The sequence below is a fragment of the Drosophila ficusphila genome, unplaced genomic scaffold (assembly GCF_018152265.1).
Source record: "Drosophila ficusphila isolate 14025-0441.05 unplaced genomic scaffold, ASM1815226v1 contig_198, whole genome shotgun sequence".
Lineage (NCBI taxonomy): Eukaryota > Metazoa > Arthropoda > Insecta > Diptera > Drosophilidae > Drosophila > Drosophila ficusphila.
Genome location: NW_025064092.1, coordinates 13,339,840 through 13,359,002, shown reverse-complemented (window position 1 = coordinate 13,359,002; position 19,163 = coordinate 13,339,840). Strand labels below are relative to the sequence as shown.

Sequence of the window (19,163 nt, the reverse complement as noted above, 5' to 3'; positions counted from 1 at the left end):
AACGCTGTTTACCTGTCCGTTCCCCTGTTGCCCCAACTCCATTGCTGGGACCACAACCGATGGAAGTCCATTTGGCACGTTCCACACACAAAGTGGTCTAATCGCGGCTCTGTTTTTTTTTTTTTTTTTGTTTTTGTAGCGCTTTTGGTTGGCCGTCTGCGCCAGCCAACATGACGCTGTAACCCAATCATTGAACCACACACCGTCCACCACCCACCACCCACCACCCACCACGCGCCTCCCAACCGCAGGGAAGACGCCACCCCCCTCCGCCCAGCAGTCATTGGCGTTGGCATTATCAGTGCGTGATCATCGTGTCATTGTCAATGGCTCCCAAAAAATTAATTACCTCCCTGTCCGATAAGTAGGGAGATTAGGGAGCGCTGCGTCCCCCGTGAAAAAACCAACCCACAATACCCACTTTAGCGCCCATCTTGTGTTATTGCTTTGTGACTTGTTTTCGGCCACTCGATGCGGCTTCGGAAATCGCGTTCGAAATTGCGTTCTTCGTTCAATTTCACCGATAGAGAGGGAATACCTGTCCCAAGTTCACGAACCCTCCGGTGATCAAATACTGGCGGCTCTGGCGAAACCCTCCGCCAACTACTCGGATGGGTGGCACAGCCCCAGGCCACCCTTAAGAACATAATTTGATCGATTTTCGTTAGCTGATTGTTGTCCTGGCTTACAAAAATAGATTCAAAGTTGCCAAACACGCGCTTTAAGCTCCAAGGAAGGGCGCCCAACAGGTAGCGTAAGTACAGTGCGAGGAATTTTGATGTTGTACGATTTCCTGTTACAGAGGCTCTAAATTAAAGGCTCCAAATATTCTGCAGCAAGTAAAATTAGAAAGAGAGTTGTGCAACAGTCTGGGAATTTCACCAGTTTTTTGCAGTGCAATGGCATGTGTGATGACCACAAATCAAAGTGGTACACCCCCCATCAACAAATGGTGAAAGGACAATGACACCGAGCTACCGGTTACCTGGATTTCTAGTTTTGGCGCAAAACTTTTCGCGGCACGTGCTGTTTTTCCTCTTTTCCCCGTTGACATTGGCGGAATGCGACTCTTGAAGAGCCATATGGCAGCCAAAAAATACCCAGGCTTCCTTCAAGAAGCACAATTTAATTCAGAACTCAATGGAAACGAACTCTGGACCAAAAATAGGGTATATATTTAATTTGTTTGTTTTGTCTTTGTATGCCCTTAAGTTGTCAACTTTTAAACTGCACGTTGTTTATTCCGTTTGGTCTTAAGATTTTTCGTGTCTAGCAACCGCTTTAGTCCTTTTGAGTGTATGGCGTGCGACTACACAATATTTTAATCGCTCACCGGGCTGGTTAAAGCGGAGCTTTTTGCGACAGAAAGCTCGATGCTGTTAAACAAACACTTGTTGAGCGGTATAGAGCAACCGAAAAAAGCCAATGCATGTATTTCCACTCCTATTATCAACAAATAATAATTATTTAAGTTAATTCAACAAAACGTAATTTAGCATACATTATTTATTTATATATTTTAAATATACCGCCAACAAACGGTCTAAACGGCTATTTCTGGCAGCCCTGGTTTCAGTGCTGCCTGACAATCGCGCCCCGCAACAGCGCTGCCCCCTTTTGGCACTGGCCCACTTGTCAGTTTGTTTTCCCCTGCGTGTTTATTTTTGTTAGCATCTTTCCTTTGCTCCGTCTTTCGATCTGTGTGTCGCGTGCTAGCTGCGCATTTTTAGTTTTTTATGTTTTGACTTGGTTTTTCCGAAATCTTCTTGAGTCTCTCGACAAGTTTTTCCGATCGCTCGAAAAAATGCTACGACTACTTTCTTGTTTGTTTTGGTTGCTCCTCCTTAACTACGTAGGCGAGACGTTGGCGGAGAAGGGTTCCTGCCGTCGCTTAAATCGCGCAGAGATCGAAAGCAGACTGTCAACAAAAACGCCTTACAGGGCGATTGCCAATTACGACGAAACACCGCCGCTATACGCCGGTTTGTATTTATGATTTCTTTTTGGTAAAATTGCGCTTTAGCGGCTTTTGCTAAAAATGGTCTAGGAATTTTTTTTTTTTTTTAATGGATACCTTGGGGCCTTAACATTAATAAAAAAGTGGCGGAAAGCTTAAATTTTAATTATTTATGTGTTAAAATTGCAATTATTACTGCCGCGAGGCAACCCGTTTTAGAACATTGCCATGTTTTTCTAGCGAAAAACTTTACCGTTGAGAATGTGTTGTGGATGAAGAGTGCTGCAATTGTGTGAAAATTTAAAAACAAAAGAAATTTAACAATTTTACCATGTCAGGCACTGCCAATTTTACTACTGAACGCTGTAAAGGTTGCGAAATGACTCAGAGTGATTTTATAGTACTGAGTGAATACCCAGAAAAGCTATGGCCAGTTGCTTTTTTGCTATTTTTACAAATAAATACTTAGAAATCAAGCTTTCCGCCACTTTTTTATTAATGTTTAGGCCCCAAGGTATCCATTAAAAAAAAAAAAAAAATTCCTAGACCATTTTTAGCAAAAGCCGCTAAAGCGCAATTTTACCTTCTTTTTAACATTATTACTGCGGGCTATCACTAAAACACTCCAACCGTCGGAGTGTTTGGAAAAGTTGACAGTAAAACCAAAGAAGCCTGAACTATAAAAATGTTTTCCATATCCTACTGTTTTAACTAACATATGATTAAAAACAGCTGACTTCTCTCGATTTTTACCCGTTTCATACCACCAGGTTGCCACCCAACGCGAATCTGGTCCATAATCCGCCATGGAACTCGAAATCCTAGCGAATCCGTTATTTTACAGGCACAAAATCGCCTGTCTGAGATTAGGAAACTTATTCTGGATCAGCCTGAACCGCCGATCTGCTCCGATGAGCTGAAAAAGCTGCGCAAATGGAGCTGGAAACACCTTAATGCCAGCGAAGATGAGAAACTTCTGGTGGCGGAGGGCGAGGACGAGCTGATCGAACTGGCGGAGCGGATGCAGAGGCGATTTCCGGACCTACTTCCGGAATTGTACAATCCGGAGTGGTATTACTTCAAGTACACGGCCACGCAAAGGACACTGAAAAGTGCAGAAAGCTTTGCTACGGGATTATTCGGTCGCCACCGCATCCACACTGTGCGATATCCACCACCGTTGCACGAGGATCCTGTTTTGCGGGTGAGTTATCCTTTATATAAAGTTTATAACAATATAACATAGCTCAGTATTGTGCAAAAATTTAATTAAATAGTAAATTAATGCCACGCTGAAAGTGAACGATATTCCGTATTTATCGGGCACTGAACGAATGTACTTTTAAATTGCGCGCCTACTTATTGATCTGGCAACGCTGCCCTAGAAATACAATGAATGGTTGCACGAAAACAATCGATATCAACTTTCTCGAAACCTCGATAGTATGGAAGGACATCGATTTTTGTGTCAGCTCTAGTTGATTTTCTGCGCAATTCTTTTCGTATAATTCGATTAAACATAAATAAATAAAGCCTGCTAAAAGTGTAATATACTGTAAACGCGACACAAGATCGTCCCTCCAATCGCCCCCAAGCGTTTTACGGCTAGTCACTGCTATCCGTTGCCAGACAGCGTGTTTTCTGCGTGCTCTTTTTAACCGTATTCGGGAAATGGGCCGCGATCCGTAGGCGGAAAACGTGGAGAAGAGGAAAGGCAAAGGAAAAGCGGACGAGGAGAATTGTTGGAGGGAGAGCGAAGAAGTGCGAAAAGTGTTTGGGGTTATGTGCTAGTGTCCCCGCAGGGGGATTTTCGCTGGTTTGGATCCGAAGCGGAGACGTAATCGTTCCGGAATATCGCTTGCACTTGCACCGAGAAAACACAAAAAAAATCTCCACGCAAAACATGGCAAGTGCCGTTCGCGCTAAGTCCACCGCTGCTGCTGCCACAGCCAAAGCCTCTGCCGGCAGCGTTCCAGTCGCTGTAGCAGTCGAGGAAAGCAGTGATGACAGCAGCCACGGCAGCTCTTGGATGCATGAGTTACACTCCAGTCAGGAATCCATAAAATTCCCCATTCGCAAAAGCCCCGAGGTTAACAATTCCGTCCTCTGTGTTGATCCCATGTTGTCGCTAATTAAGGACCTGGAGCAAATCGAGTCAGACGCGTTGGAGGTGACCAGTCTAAAGTCTGCCCAAGAGGCCTTTTTGGATGCAATAACTAAGCGGTTCAACAACCGCTGTGGGCACTACAGCCAATTCTGTGTTGAAAATAACATTAAGCATTTATTTGCCTTAGTGTCCATCACTTCTGACCAGAATGAGTTTTTGCTTGGCATAAGGACCCTAATCCAGACCATCAAAATTGAGTTGAAAACGCACAAGAAAGGCGGCCTGAGGTTTAATGACAACATATGCTTTATAGAACGCCTACGGGATGAAAAGTGCCCACTTTCTCTGCAGACCAAGCGGCACAAGGAGCGCATACAAGCCATGCTGTACGAGCATCAGCCCTGGCGCATTCGGGAGCGCATGAAAACGGCCAGTGTGGCTCTGGTATTGTGCCTCAACATTGGCGTAGATCCCCCGGATGTGGTTAAGATTCAGCCCTGTTCCCGACTAGAATGCTGGATAGATCCTAGTTCGGTGTCACCACCAAAGGCCATGGAACTGATCGGAAGCAACCTGCAGATGCAGTACGAGCGCTGGCAGCCTCGGGCAAGGTACAAGAAGTGCCACGACCCCACCATGGAGGATGTTAAGAAACTGTGCACCTCGCTACGCAGAAACGCCAAGGGGGGAGCGCATCCTCTTCCACTACAATGGACACGGAGTTCCCAAGCCGACGGTCAATGGAGAGATTTGGGTGTTTAATAAGACCTTCACGCAGTACATCCCCCTGAGCATTTTTGAGCTGATCACATGGATGTCGGCGCCATCCATCTATGTGTACGATTGCTCCAATGCAGGGATCATCATCAACTCGTTCCAGCCGTACGCGGAGCAGCATGAACACGAACTGGAAAAGGCGCTGGCCGCCGCCCAGCAGAGGGGCGGAGTCCAGCAGCTGGCGGGCGGATCGAGTGGCTCACTCAATGTCGCTGGCAACCAGGTGCAGCTGCCCAACCAGCTGGTCAGCTACAAGAACTGCATACACCTGGCCGCCTGTGCTGCCAACGAAATTCTGCCCATGAATGCTCAGCTGCCGGCGGATCTGTTTACCAGCTGCCTGACCACACCCATAAACATTGCCCTCAAGTGGTACGCTATGCAGGAGAAGTTGGGCATGGTGCCGCGCATCCAAAGCGAGCTAATTGACAAGATACCAGGTGAGGTGTTGCCTTGATTTAAGCCTTAGGTCACGTTAACCATTAAATTACCTTGCAGGCAAGGTCAACGATCGGCGCACCATGATGGGCGAGCTCAACTGGATTTTCACCGCCATTACGGACACGATAGCCTGGAACACGCTTCCTCGCGAGCTGTTCCAACGCCTATTTCGGCAGGACCTGCTGGTGGCCAGCCTGTTTCGCAACTTCCTGCTGGCCGAGCGCATCCTGCGCAGCCACGATTGCACCCCTGTCTCGCTGCCCGCCCTGCCGCCTTGCTATCGGCACCCGATGTGGAAGGCCTGGGATTTGGTGGTGGACCTGGCCCTGCAGCAGTTGCCCGAGATCCTCGACCACAATGCTCCGTACCGACAGCTGCCGTTCTTCGAGCACCAGCTCACCGCTTTTCAGGTTTGGCTGGACAGCGAATCGGAGTCGAGAACGCCGCCGGAGCAGTTGCCGATTGTGCTGCAAGTGCTCCTCTCGCAAGTGCATCGCCTGCGAGCCTTGGAGCTGCTAGCCCGCTTCTTGGATCTGGGTCCCTGGGCCGTAAATCTCGCTCTAGGCGTGGGCATTTTCCCCATATGTGCTCAAGCTTCTGCAGAGCTCCACACGCGAGCTGCGACCCGTATTGGTGTTCATCTGGGCCAAGATCTTAGCCGTGGATCCCACCTGTCAGGTGGATCTGGTCAAGGAGTACAAGTATTTCCTATCCGTACTGCAGGATACCTCCGTGTCCAAGGAGCACCGTACGCTCTCCGCCTTCGTGCTGTCGTCTATTGTCCACAACTTCCTGCTGGGACAGACGAGTGCCCTGCAGGGCCCACTGCTGTCCATTTGTCTAGAGCAGCTCAACGACGGCAGCTGGCTGCTCCGCCAGTGGTTGGCCATCTGCCTGGGCATGTTGTGGCAGAACTTCGAAAAGGCGCGCTGGTCGGGAGCCCGCGATCTGGCCCACGAGAAGCTGTACGTCCTTCTGCGGGACTCGATTCCGGAAGTGCGAGCCGCCGCCGTCTTCGCCCTGGGCACATTCATCAGCTCGGTGACGGATCGCAGCGAAGAGCAGGCGAACAACATCGATCGCATCATTGCCATCACAATGCTGGAGACTGTGGGCGAGGATATGTCGCCTCTGGTGCGGATGGAATTGGCCGCAGCCCTACAGTGGATGGTGCTGCTGTTCGAGTCACAGTTCGTGGCCGTCTATCTGTCGGATCATATGCGCGGCCACGGCTCGTTCGTGATGACCGGCGACCCCCGGGACTTAACTTCTTCCACACACAGCCTGGAGCGGCATGTGACTATACGCCGGGGAGCCAGCTCCAGTTCGATTTCCAACATGGCTGGTGCGTCAACCATCTCGGTAGCAAGCTCCTCCACCATCACTTTGGGTCGCTCGAAGAGTGGATCAAGCAGTTCGGGCGGAAGAGGGACGGCAGGAGCAGCCGGCGGTACCAACAGCATACCCTTTCAGTCGATCTTCACCAAGCTATGGCTGGGCATCTGCAATTTGGCCCAGGATCCGTTTCCCCGAGTGGCCGCCATTGCCCAGGAGATTGTGGACCACGTGAGGAACACGGCACTGTGTCCCATCATGGCGGCCAAGGAGGCGACCACGGCCACGTCATCCGACAAGTGCAGCAGCCTGAGCGTCAGTCTGCCGCCCAGTCCGAATACCAGGGTGAATTACTTGGGTGGTGGCGGCGGACCCGGAGGAGCAGGAGCGGCCGGCGAATCACCGCCCGTCGGAGCAGCTGCCTCTGGCGCCAGTCACTGGGCCACGAAACTAAGACTTTCGGGCAGTGCCTCCACTACGACGGCCGTCACTTCCGGCGATCCCCAGACAATCCTGCAGCGCAAGCTGCGCACCAGCTCCATAAACGATGAGACTGACAGCGGGCCGGCATACCCCAGAGGAGCAGGTGTGGCCGGGAGTGGTCTTGGACTGCCCAGCGGGCCGAGAGAGAGCACCCATTCGGCGCGAAGCAGTGGCAGCGAGAGCAACCAGTATCTGGAGCCCGGACACAGTCTCACACCCATTGTCACAACCGAGTTCATACCCTGGGCCATATCCTATTTCACGCGGCCCGGCAAAGAGCGCTATAGCAACGCCGAAGGAGTGGCGGAGGAGGGACGGCAGCGCTTCCCCGTGGATCGCAACTCCGCGGAACTGCGGCGCAGGAAGGCTCGCTTCATAAGGAATAATCTGGTGCGCCGGAACGCCCATCGACAGCACCAGCAGAGCGACCGGTTCGGATACGATGTGTGCGTGTGGAACCGGAAAACGCAGTTCACACCCTCCATTGTCAAGCTGCTGCCGTATGAGCCGCAGATTGCGGTGGCCTACCGGGATAAGGTTTTGGTATACGACTTTCAATACCAATCCGTGCGCACCTACAGCGCCGAGGCCCTAGCAACGGAAGCATCGAGCTCCGCTGGCTCCACCATTGGCTCTAGCTCCGGATACGGATCGGTATCTGGATCATCCCTCTCGCTCAACGGTAGCATTTCGCGGAAGTCAGCGGGAGGAGGAAGTGTGAGTCAATCCGCTGCCCAGTTTGCCCGCGTGAGCAGCATCGAGTTCATTAACGCTCATGACATGGCACTCAATCTGGTGGCCTATGAGGATGGCGTGGTGCGTGTCTGGGAATCCTCGCCACCGGCCAGCTCTGCCAGCACCGAGGATTCCCCAAACCAAGCGCGCATGCTGACCGCCTGGACGGCACTGGGTCAGGTGGTGAATCAGACTGGCCATCGCTTCCGCAGCAACTTTGAGAAGTACGCGGAGGTGTCGGGAAACTCGCTAGGTGGATCGGGCTCCGGGAGCATCGTGACCGCCTGGCAGCAGTGCAGCCAGCACCTGATTATAGGGGGCGGCGGCTGTCGGTTTATCCGCATCTGGGACGTGGAGAGGGAGCTAAAACTGGCGGATATTCCGTTGGGACGCAGTGAAACGTACGCCCGGGTGCTGGCACCCTACCTGCCCAACATGCGATCCGATGTGATCATCGCCGGCTGTGACGACGGCACTGTGCAGCTGTTCGACAAGCGATGCTCGCCGCAGGACGCCAGGATCTCCGTATACCGGCGCCACAGTGCTCCCATTCTGCACACCAGCCAGCGAGCCAACGAATCGGTGTTGGTCTCCGGCTGTACCGAGGGTCGGATCAGCGTGTTGGATGTGCGGGCCTGCCCGCATTCCCATTGGTTCGCCGAGAAAGTGCTGCACGAGTGGGACGCCGGTAGCGATGTGACAGCCATTGCCAGTCACCAGATTGCCGACACGGTGGCTTGCGGCAACGCCTCCAAAGTTGGGATCTACTCGCTGGACGGACGAGTTCAGAAGGTGCTGCGGACAAACGAGGGCTTCATTGGTCCCAAGATCGGCCATCCCACCTGGCTGTCGTTTCACCCGTTCAAGGTCCAGCTTGCTGTTGGCTTTGTGGACAATACGGTGGCCATATACAGCCCAACGCCAGGTAGAGATCGTGTTATGAGAAATAACGCAAAAGCTTAGTGGTTTCTTTGGCAAAAAAGAAAATTCTTTATTATTTCTATGAATCTAATTGATAATTTTAATTTATATATTTTTTTTTTTTTTCAGTTTTATAAGGGCTGTGGAAAGTGGAAAACTGACGTCGATAAGAATCCCGAGACCTTAGTCAATGCACGGAGGTTCCTAGCGGAGCCGGAGATGCAGTACGCTGTAGAGCAAGTGCGAGGCAGCACCCGGCTGCCGAATCTCCAGCCGGAAGATGTGCAGCTTATGTACGCGGTGTGCGCTTTTGAGACGGCCTGGAACCGCCCACGTCGCGGTTCCGAGACCCGGTCCTCATCCGATTCGGTGTGGTGCAACTTCTTCGATGTGGCCGCCTTGAAAGCGCTCGAGTTCTTCGAGGATCTGGAGTACTACTGGAACGATGGCTACGGCTACGAATTGACTCATCGCATTGCCTGTCCGGCAATCGCAGATATGTTTGCATCCATCAGGTGAGTGTGGCTATGCTCTGCTAGTGCATCTCCTTTTTAAACACGAGTGCGTCGAGAACTTCGCTAAGTTAGTACCCCTTGTTTTGCAGTAACCCGGAAATTCCGGAAAGCCCGCCACGGGCCAACGCCACGTTGTACTTCACGCACTCGGGAACGCTCCTTAAGTTGCTGGCCCACCTGGGATTGGCACGGGACAAGAATCCGCTAACGCACAAGAATTTTTCCAGCGAGCGTCGCTGGCGCACAAGTCAGATTGACGCTTTCGCGACCAACTTGGCTTTCCTCCGCTACGAGTAAGTGATGGCTAGTTCAACAAAGAACATACATAAAAAATATAACTGACTCCCTTTTAGTTGCGAAAAGGAGGAGCCGCAGGTCCTGGTATTGCACCAGGAGCGAGTAGTGCGCCTGCCCAGCTGCCCGCAGGACATGGACCTCTGTCCGCTGGGCACGCTGCGTCGTATTTTTGCCAAGAGCGTGGAAAACTGTGACGTCAAAGAGCTGTGCCGGGTGACGGCCAACTGAGGAGAGAACCTGGAATAAAAATCAGAGTGGACTGCTGCTTTGGTGCCCTGCTCGCCTGCTCCTGCATGACCAGGTGTTAAAGGATTCGTCGGAAAGTTTATGATACAGCTGAATGAAATGATTTAGATAAGAATGGAGTAGATGCGAACAGGCTGGAGAAGTGAAGATCCAGTTGGTGTTAAACTAGTAAGAGATGAGAACCCGGAGAGAGTTAAATGTTGACCAAGTGGCAAGTTGCAGTCTGTGTGTTTAGTATGCCTTATTATTTTATGTGGACCATCTGAAACAAGAGAACCGCACTTCGAACATGAGAGCAGGGGAAAGAGTGAGACGGAGGAGAGCAGAAAGAGCGAGAAAGGAAGTGGCAAGCTTGTGTCATGCTTTATATATGTATACTTTAGCCTATAGACTCTGTATGTCTCCCCAACTGCTGTAAAGGGGTAAAAGGTTAACTTAAACCTATTTTTTTTGTTATTCAGTTATTCATTCTGATCCCTAAACCTGTTCCTTATCCTTAATCCAACGCAAAGTGTACATATATAAATACTGATGTACGTATAAGATTAATTAACTATAGCTACACAACACACTACGCATATACATAAACACAAGCGTACATATATCTAGTTATATACCTTTATTGAAATCAATCCTTTGCCCAACACCCCCCTCCCCGCCACCCCCAACCAAACAAAAAAGGGGGAAGAAAAAGAAAACGTTCGTTGTGCTAACTTGTGTTATATACCTATAAACAAAACCAGATAAATATTTTATAAGTCAAGGATATGGAACAAATTTTTGGTTTTTAGATCAATTCTTCAGTGGAGAGACCCACATAATTTGTACATAGCTCTTACAACTTTAATTACTTTTGTCTTATTATGTTTGTCCTATAGTAAGCCCAACAATAACAGCTACAGTAATAACAAACAAAACTAACAAGAATTCTAGTTTAAAGCTTATCCCGCTTGTACTTTTTTAATTGTTTAAGCTAAAAATATAAAACGAAAAATCAATGCACACCTGTGAACAGTGACTTCGCTTTCAGCAGGCTTTTAAAAAGTTTGTTCGATTTTAAGCTGTTGTTAATATTTAATGGGTGCAAACTTCCCGTATTTGCTCAGCGTGTTCCCTGCTAGTGTTTACAGCTAGCTAATTTGTGTTGGCCCTCGAGAGGGCCATATATAATACCCCTCCAATGGAACAAAGGCCATCTCAACCGATCAAAGCTTGGAGCTCCGATATGTGGTTGTGATACGGAAATCCGACTTATGCTATTAGAGAAATGATGCGTGCGAAGAGAAGCATACACCAGGCGAACATAACCGCTTAACAGGTGTAAATCGATCAGCTGATCAGTTTTAACAAGGTTTACTTAGTGTTGACGGCGTGACAAGTAAATCTTGTAACGCCAACAACAACCACATGGAAATTTTTTAATTACTCGTGCCTTTCGTGACACGCGCAAAGAATCAACGTGGTTTCGCATCTCTGGTCTGATGCTTACTTTCAAATAACTGTACCTTCCAGTGGGATAACTTTCTGATTGGTAGGGACAGGGAGGGGAATCGTAACAAGGACAGCTATCTTATGAAAAGAAGAGTACATTGAATAAGATCAGATTTACCTGCTGCAACCTGCTATAAGTTATGTTGGCCTGGTGCATAAAATCGATTTGTATAGCAAAATCGGCTGGTTTTGAGACCCCGTATACCAGGCAAACAAAACTTCGAAGTAGGTGAATGCGCAGCAGCGCTCTTGCGTATGAAAACAACAACACTTTTCCCATACAAATTTGGGCGTTTCTAAACTTAAACACCAGGCCAACATAACCGCTTAGCAGGTGTAAATCGATCAGCTGATCAGTTTAAATTTGGCTTTCTCAGTGTTGAGCGCGTGACAAGTGGTTCTTGTAACACCAACAACAACCACATGGAAATAGTTTAATTACTCGTGCTTTTCGTGCCACTTTCGTGACACGCGCAAAGAATCAACGTGGTTTCGCATCTCTGGTCTGATGCTTACTTTCAAATAACTGTACCTTCCAGTGGGATAACTTTCTGATTGGTAGGGACAGGGAGGGGAATCGTAACAAGGACAGCTATCTTATGAAAAGAAGAGTACATTGAATAAGATCAGATTTACCTGCTGCAACCTGCTATAAGTTATGTTGGCCTGGTGCATAAAATCGATTTGTATAGCAAAATCGGCTGGTTTTGAGACCCCGTATACCAGGCAAACAAAACTTCGAAGTAGGTGAATGCGCAGCAGCGCTCTTGCGTATGAAAACAACAACACTTTTCCCATACAAATTTGGGCGTTTCTAAACTTAAACACCAGGCAAACATAACCGCTTAGCAGGTGTAAATCGATCAGCTGATCAGTTTAAATTTGGCTTTCTCAGTGTTGAGCGCGTGACAAGTGGTTTTTGTAACACCAACAACAACCACATGGAAATAGTTTAATTACTCGTGCTTTTCGTGCCACTTTCGTGACACGCGCAAAGAATCAACGTGGTTTCGCATCTCTGGTCTGATGCTTACTTTCAAATAACTGTACCTTCCAGTGGGATAACTTTCTGATTGGTAGGGACAGGGAGGGGAATCGTAACAAGGACAGCTATCTTATGAAAAGAAGAGTACATTGAATAAGATCAGATTTACCTGCTGCAACCTGCTATAAGTTATGTTGGCCTGGTGCATAAAATCGATTTGTATAGCAAAATCGGCTGGTTTTGAGACCCCGTATACCAGGCAAACAAAACTTCGAAGTAGGTGAATGCGCAGCAGCGCTCTTGCGTATGAAAACAACAACACTTTTCCCATACAAATTTGGGCGTTTCTAAACTTAAACACCAGGCAAACATAACCGCTTAGCAGGTGTAAATCGATCAGCTGATCAGTTTAAATTTGGCTTTCTCAGTGTTGAGCGCGTGACAAGTGGTTCTTGTAACACCAACAACAACCACATGGAAATATTTTAATTACTCGTGCTTTTCGTGCCACTTTCGTGACACGCGCAAAGAATCAACGTGGTTTCGCATCTCTGGTCTGATGCTTAGTTTGAAGCAACTGTACTTTCCAGCGAAATAACTTTCTGATTGGTAGGGACAGGGAGGGGAAGCGTAACAAGGACAACTATCTTATGAAAAGAAGAGTACTTTTAATAAGATCAGATTTACCTGCTGCAACCTGCTATGAGTTATGTTGGCCTGGTGTCTTAAATTGATTTGCGTGGCCAAATTAGCTGGTTTCAAGATCCCAAAACACCAGAAAAAAAGAAATAGTGTATGCCTGTCGTCGGTAACCTAAGTCCTTGGTTTTTAACGGTTTTATTTTTTCGTTTTAACCTGCTGATAATATATTTATAAGTACAAACTTCCCGTATTTGCCCTGCTAGAATTTACAGTCAGCGTTTTTTGTTGCAGCTCGAGATACTCATATGTAATACCCGGCTAGAAATCTCTCTCTGCGCATCCGAGCTTCGAGACGTAGGTGTGATAGTACTGTACAGCTCGAATAATCTTAGTTTGTTTGTTTTTTTGGAGCCCGAGTAACCGGAAACATCTCTACTTAGGGGCAAAGAACAATTCAAGAACTTTGCTTGTTGCTTGACAGTGCACTTTATTATTTAGTTTTGCGATATTATTCGCAAAGACAAGTAGTAGTAGCTAATTTATTATTTTTAAATTTGTTATGTTTTTTAAATTTCTAGATTTCTAAATGATTTGTTACACGGAAACATTGAACGGCGTTTTAACCGATTTCTGTTGAAATACGAAATAAATAAAAACATCATCTGGTTGAAATTTTCTTAAGGTAAAAACCGGATTTTTTCTATGACGCAGAAACAACTTCTTAAATGGATACAAGTGCTTTAAGTATATATAATTACCAATATCTAATTATAGATAATTGGGTATATTTAAGTATTGTGCTTACCATTAGAATTGGTTTTTCTAATTATAATTAAATAAGAAACACCTAGTTTCGGGTGCATGTTCCCATTGCTAGTGGTTATTGACGGCTCTTTATCCAGGAATGCCTGTTGCAACAATTGCTCTAATGCAATATACAACACCTGTCACATATGTATATCCTAGCTGTTTTCAGAAAATAATTACAAAACTTTGGAATGATCAATGAGGTGCGCAACCTAACAATGTTTTCCGTCTGCCCTTGTAACATACATCTCAGTGATTCTGGCTCTGGCGAACGTCTGTGATCACGACATTCGCTAGTCCAATATTTGTGGGGGTGCTGAGAGGGATAGACCGTAGTGGACCGGCAACAGGTTCAACCCTTAGCCAGCAAAGCTTTTTCGGGCCGAAAGCTGCGAGGACGTCAGCTGAGAGCGTCGAACGTGGGAGCTGCGCAGGCGTCGACTGCGACTGCAGCAGAGGCGGCAGCGGTGGCAGAGGCTGCGGCGGACTTTTTGCCAGCGGACGTTAGCGGTGGGATTTGGATTTGGCCAAAAAAGCGATTCAGTCTCAGTGCGCTGTTGTCGCTGCGGTAGGCGCTTCGCTTGAATTTTTTTGGTTATGAGCACTAGACAAAAACAAAAACTTATTTTTTTGCCTTTTTTTCGTTAAATTTAATAAAGTGTGGTGTGTGCGAGTGCAAGTGGTTTTTCCTGTTATTGGAAAATATGGGAAATTATTCGGTGATTGGCGGTGAAAGGGGATGAGAGGACTGCAAGTGGCCGGGTGGCCTGATGTCCCGATGTCCGAATGTCCTGGCCATGAATCGAGCCACGAATCAACAAATTAGGGGTTGTCCTGGTCATGCGCGAGTGCTGCTCAGCGTGTGTGTGTGCTACACAGGGACAATTTTGTAATCCTTTTTAAGTAATTTGTGAATTTATTAAAGCAATTCGTAAGCCTGATAAATATAAACACCAAAGTAGAGCAAAGTACTGTTGTTTGTGTGACAATGTCGTGAATCACCTGATGTTAAAAAACGTGACCTAATTTCGCTCAGCATCTCGGAAAAGCCGGGACAAGAACCGCGCTCGGAAAACCACCCCCGTAACCTTAACCCCCGACCGCCCCTAACCCCAAGTCAAGCACTTGCCTGGCTTCCTGCTTCCGCATTCTAATTAGATTGCTATCGCTCGACAACTTGATTGCCAGCCAGCCGTCTTGATGAACCGCTCTTCCCTTCCTTCCCTCTCGTAGCGCCGCCCGCTCCTCGGACCACGCCCCCTCAGCCACCCGCCCATCTACCCAGCAAAATGGAGCAGCTGTGCTACCTGGCGCTGTGCGTCCTGCTGGCCATTTTAGTTCTCTACGGGCTCCTGGAACTCCACTACTTCCTGCGTATGTGTCTCTGTGTTCTGCTCGCGCGCTTCGTCAAGAGGCGTTGCCACATCCTGGACGTTACGACGGTCAACGGTGAGTAGTCCTGTCTCCTGGTCCTTCATAAAGAGCTAACGGCTTATCCTAGCTAACTTTTTATCCATTAGGTAGTATTTATGTTAAATTATCTATCAGTTGTCAATTTAATTAGAAACAAATGCAGCAAGTTCGAAAACAAAATGACTCTAGTTATGCCAACGCTGCGTATGAGTGATAATCTTATGCCAACGCTGCGTATGAGTGGTGTGGTTATCACTCATACGCAGCGTTGTCAGAACTAGTTCTACTTTAAGATTTTTTATTTTCCAAAAGCGTTTATATATTTTAGCGCTCTAGAAAGCTATATCCTTATAGGTGGAACAGAATGGCAGTATATAGAAACATCATTAAATCAATCAAATTAACTTTTTAAGCCCCCAACATTATCCTTTTTTTAGGACTCTGCCTTACCAACGACGTTGACACGTTGTTGTATCACATGAACAACGCTCGGTATTTCCGAGAACTGGACTTTGCCCGCGTGGACTTTTACGAGCGGACCAATCTATACCGCACCATTACAGGACTGGGAGGTTCTGTTTTCCAGGGGGCGGCCACCATCCGCTACCGCCGCTTCATCCGCCCCTTCCACCGGTTCAACATTGTCTCGCGGGTGAGTGCATCAAGATTAGACATTCCAGAAAAGTAATTACTCATTATTATTTCCTGCTTTTTCACCGTCGAAAGCATCGATCAAAATCAATTTTGAGCGCATTCATAAAAGAATTCCCCCATAAAACAATCAAAAAGGGATTTTCTTTTCTAATTTTTATAAAATCAAACAGATCTATTTTTCAATTAAAAAGATGGTTGGCATATTTACTTATTTCCCAGAAATATTGAGGAGAATACCTAACTCTTAATAATCTTTTGACTTTTGGTTGTTTTGTTGATCAGTAATCATTTAAATATTTTACTTTTTGTAATGTACAATTACATTATCGTGTGATTTTTGATTATTTCATTTTCAGATAATTTACTGGGACGAACAGTCGCTCTTCATGGAGCACCGTTTCGTGCGTCCGAGCGACAAGTTTGTGCACTGCATCGCCATCTGTCGCCAGCGGGTGATTGACGTGTCCATGGAGGCGGTGATGGCGGAGCTTCTGCCCAGGACCTCCTCGAACGGATTCCGAGCGACGGCGTCGGCGTCGGCGTCGTTGGCTGCGCCTTCGGCCGCAGCCGGCGGCATAAGCAACCCGGCGATGGACACATCGCTGGCGGAGAACGGACACGGCGCGAGTGGGGCGGCGACGGGAGCCCCGGCCCCGGCCCCGCCCCCGAGCACGGCGCACTGCGCCAAGCTGAAGCCCTCCCTGCCGCCGGAGCTGTCCAAGTGGATCGAGTACAACGACATGTCCAGCAAAAACCTGCGCAGCGGCTGCTGACTGGAGTCGCCAAGAGCGAAAGTGGATGCGGATGCGGGTGCGGATGCGGATGCGCAACCGGAAACGGATATTCCCAAAAACCCATTTTTTTTTGTCTCGCGTGCTTGTGTGTGTGAGTGTGTGTGCGTGCGTGCGTGCTAATGTCTAGTGTCTAAGTGTGCTCGTGGAACGCGTAAATTGCAAGCTTAAAGTGTCTGAAAAACCCGCCCTCCTTTGGCCTTAACTATTGTATTGTACTGTATAATTACCCTTAGATCAGCCACTCCCCCAACACAGAAGGGAACCCCTTGGTAGTCCACAGTGTGTAAGTAACGATGTACAATGATTGTTTAGTAAAGTAACAAGAAAATGTGAAAGGATGAAACCGAATTTGCGATTTTCTTGGGCCGTTGGTTTTTGCGCCTGGGATCAACAAGAAACTTTTCTTTCAGAAATAATTGTTTTACTCTCCAGCTTTGCTTACATTTTCGATTAAGCAGTACTAAAGCCCACTGGTAAATATTTTCCTACATTCGATATCACCTGCTTAGAACTTGTTGTTGAACCCTCATGGTGAACTTTCAGCAGCGGCCCTTCGAGACTCTGTCTATTAGGGTAATTTGCTATTAGAAAACAGCCGGGTGATTGCAGTTCGGTGGCTAGTGCTTGCATTGATTGCAGTCACTTTAAGAATACCTATAATTTTAAGCGTATACGTGCGAATTTGCTAATTACGCCACAGCAAAATTCTCCCACATCAGCAAACAGCAATTGGAACCAGGCTTGCCCCGGCAAGCTTGGATTTATTTAAGAGACGGGGAAAGCTGGAGAGACTAGGGAAGAGTGACTAAAAAGGGGGTTCCAGTGCTGCTCATGTCTGTTTTCTAATAGCTAGATTTGTGCCCATCGAGTTAATTGTTTTTTAAATAACTTAAATAGTACTGCAAAGGATTTAGTTGGACGTTGAGTTTCCCCTAAATAAGAGCCATGTTATTGACATTTTTATATTGTTTACGTTTTGCCATTTTATTATCGCTTCCACCGATTTCATGGATTGATTAAAGTGTTGTTAAAATGTCATTTTTCAAGCCAAAAGTATATAGGTGGTAAATAAGTTTAAAATTTGTTTAGAAATTCAATCGAATTTAATTTGCTTAGATCATTTTGATAGTTTTCATACCAATACGTATACTTACTAAAAATTGCTTAATATTTCTCTATGCTTTATTTATTTATTTTTTTTTTTGCTAGACTAAATTCAGGTTTTAGCTAGTTTAGCAATTTATTGTTGGCAACACAGCTCGCGTTGGCTAACTTTTGAAAGCTCGCTTTCTTCGGCGTTGCGTCGTCTTCGCTTTTGCCAATCGGCGTCTTTAGTAAACAGTCTGCAGTCTTCGGTCTTCAGTCTTCAGTCGTCTGTGGCCTTGCCGAGCCAACAGTTGTGTTGTTGCGTACCGCTCCGTCTTCTCCGCTGCTACCGCCGGACTTACCGCTCCCTCCGCTCGTCCCGCTACAAGTTTCTGGGGAGTTCGACTTGGCTGAACGATCGACTGCTTTGTAAGTAAAATGTAAATGTATTTCTAGCTGCTCGACGAGGTCAGCCCATACGATTGACTTTTCCGTCAACGGACTTTGTCGGTCCGGTAAATCAGCGCCAAAGTCTGATGCAAGTCCAGATTTCATTTCAGTTTCAGTTGTATTTTCGTAGAAAAGAGTTATGCTGGCACTAACGTTTGCCATCTTTTCAGCAATCCGAAGACTGATTCCGCGATGGCCTGGCTGGTGGTGCTGCTGGTCCTCTATGTGATCTGGGATGTCAACTACTTCATCCGCTGCGTGTTCACGGTCTTCGCGGGCCGTCTGTTCCAGCGGAAGCGCAAGGTGACGGAGACCACGGCGATCTACGGGCTGTGCACCTCGCAGGACGTGGACATCTTCATCCGGCACATGAACAACGCGCGCTACCTGCGCGAGCTGGACTTCGCCCGCTTCCACTTCTACGCGCTGACCGGGCTGTACGAGCGCATCCGGGAGCGGCGGGGCGGAGCGGTCCAGGGGGCCAGCAGTGTGCGCTACCGGCGCACCATCCCCATCTTCCACCCGTACAAGATCCTGACCAGGCTGGTCTGGTGGGACGAGAAGGCCATCTACCTGGAGCAGCAGTTCGTCACCTTGTCGGACGGGTTCGTGCGGGCGGTGGCCATGTCCAAGCAGAACATCACCAACTGCAACGTGCTGGACGTGCTGAAGAGCTACCCGGAGACCGCCCAGCGACCGGAGAAGCCCGAGGAGCTCAAGCTCTGGCTGGACGCCATCGAGCTGTCCAGCCAGAAGCTGCGCAAGGACAAGTGATTGCGGTGTCCATTGGGAATCCCTTGCTCTTGCCTCTTCCATTGCGTAGAATAGGAGCTCTTTTTTTTTGTGCACAACAAACATTAGACTGGTTTATGAGTAAATACATACATATATCGAATCATATTGCACATATTGTTCCACATGAATGCAAATTAGTAAAAGACTTTACTGCACCATTTATCATTTTGCTTACAGAGTGTGTGCAGCTAACACAATAAAATCAGTGGCAGAAGCCCCTAAGTTAAAATAA

The 19,163-nt window shown here is 47.7% G+C and overlaps 4 protein-coding genes across 5 annotated transcripts; all 4 read left to right on the top strand.

Moving 5' to 3' along the window:
- Positions 1-1,601: 1,601 nt before the first annotated feature.
- LOC108097234 (multiple inositol polyphosphate phosphatase 1) lies at positions 1,602-10,826 on the top strand. The gene is made up of 5 exons (XM_017199403.2): positions 1,602-1,982; positions 2,728-3,161; positions 8,886-9,271; positions 9,361-9,564; positions 9,625-10,826. Exons 1-5 carry the CDS (start codon positions 1,805-1,807, stop codon positions 9,794-9,796), a joined length of 1,374 nt encoding a protein of 457 aa, XP_017054892.2. The 5' UTR covers positions 1,602-1,804; the 3' UTR covers positions 9,797-10,826.
- Positions 3,394-9,001, top strand: LOC108097233 (regulatory-associated protein of mTOR). The gene is given in 5 exon segments (XM_017199401.2): positions 3,394-4,748; positions 4,750-5,281; positions 5,340-5,860; positions 5,862-8,760; positions 8,886-9,001. Coding segments are annotated over 5 exon segments (4,848 nt in total). The 5' UTR covers positions 3,394-3,860; the 3' UTR covers positions 8,894-9,001.
- A 3,418-nt stretch (positions 10,827-14,244) lies between the features above and the next one.
- LOC108097382 (protein THEM6) lies at positions 14,245-16,943 on the top strand. 2 transcript variants are annotated; one of them, XM_017199635.2, is made up of 4 exons: positions 14,245-14,307; positions 14,973-15,188; positions 15,590-15,804; positions 16,163-16,943. In XM_017199635.2, the coding sequence occupies exons 2-4, from the start codon at positions 15,029-15,031 to the stop codon at positions 16,577-16,579; spliced, it is 792 nt and encodes a 263-aa protein (XP_017055124.1). In that variant the 5' UTR covers positions 14,245-14,307; positions 14,973-15,028; the 3' UTR covers positions 16,580-16,943. The 2 variants fall into 2 exon arrangements, with proteins under 2 accessions (XP_017055124.1, XP_017055123.1); XM_017199634.2 differs by having other exon boundaries at positions 14,277-14,642.
- Positions 16,944-17,924: 981 nt separating this feature from the next.
- LOC108097379 (protein THEM6) lies at positions 17,925-19,163 on the top strand. The gene is made up of 2 exons (XM_017199630.2): positions 17,925-18,115; positions 18,307-19,163. The coding sequence occupies exon 2, from the start codon at positions 18,329-18,331 to the stop codon at positions 18,908-18,910; it is 582 nt and encodes a 193-aa protein (XP_017055119.1). The 5' UTR covers positions 17,925-18,115; positions 18,307-18,328; the 3' UTR covers positions 18,911-19,163.

Excerpts from the sequence above, each read along its gene's own strand:
- LOC108097379 (XM_017199630.2), top strand. The coding sequence starts at position 18,329 with ATGGCCTGGCTGGTGGTGCTGCTGGTCCTCTATGTGATCTGGGATGTC.
- LOC108097234 (XM_017199403.2), top strand. The coding sequence starts at position 1,805 with ATGCTACGACTACTTTCTTGTTTGTTTTGGTTGCTCCTCCTTAACTAC. Across the intron at positions 3,162-8,885 it reads ACGAGGATCCTGTTTTGCGG|TTTTATAAGGGCTGTGGAAA; the intron begins GTGAGTTATCCT and ends TTTTTTTTTCAG. Across the intron at positions 9,565-9,624 it reads TTGGCTTTCCTCCGCTACGA|TTGCGAAAAGGAGGAGCCGC; the intron begins GTAAGTGATGGC and ends ACTCCCTTTTAG.
- LOC108097382 (XM_017199635.2), top strand. The coding sequence starts at position 15,029 with ATGGAGCAGCTGTGCTACCTGGCGCTGTGCGTCCTGCTGGCCATTTTA. Across the intron at positions 15,189-15,589 it reads GGACGTTACGACGGTCAACG|GACTCTGCCTTACCAACGAC; the intron begins GTGAGTAGTCCT and ends TCCTTTTTTTAG. Across the intron at positions 15,805-16,162 it reads GGTTCAACATTGTCTCGCGG|ATAATTTACTGGGACGAACA; the intron begins GTGAGTGCATCA and ends TTTCATTTTCAG.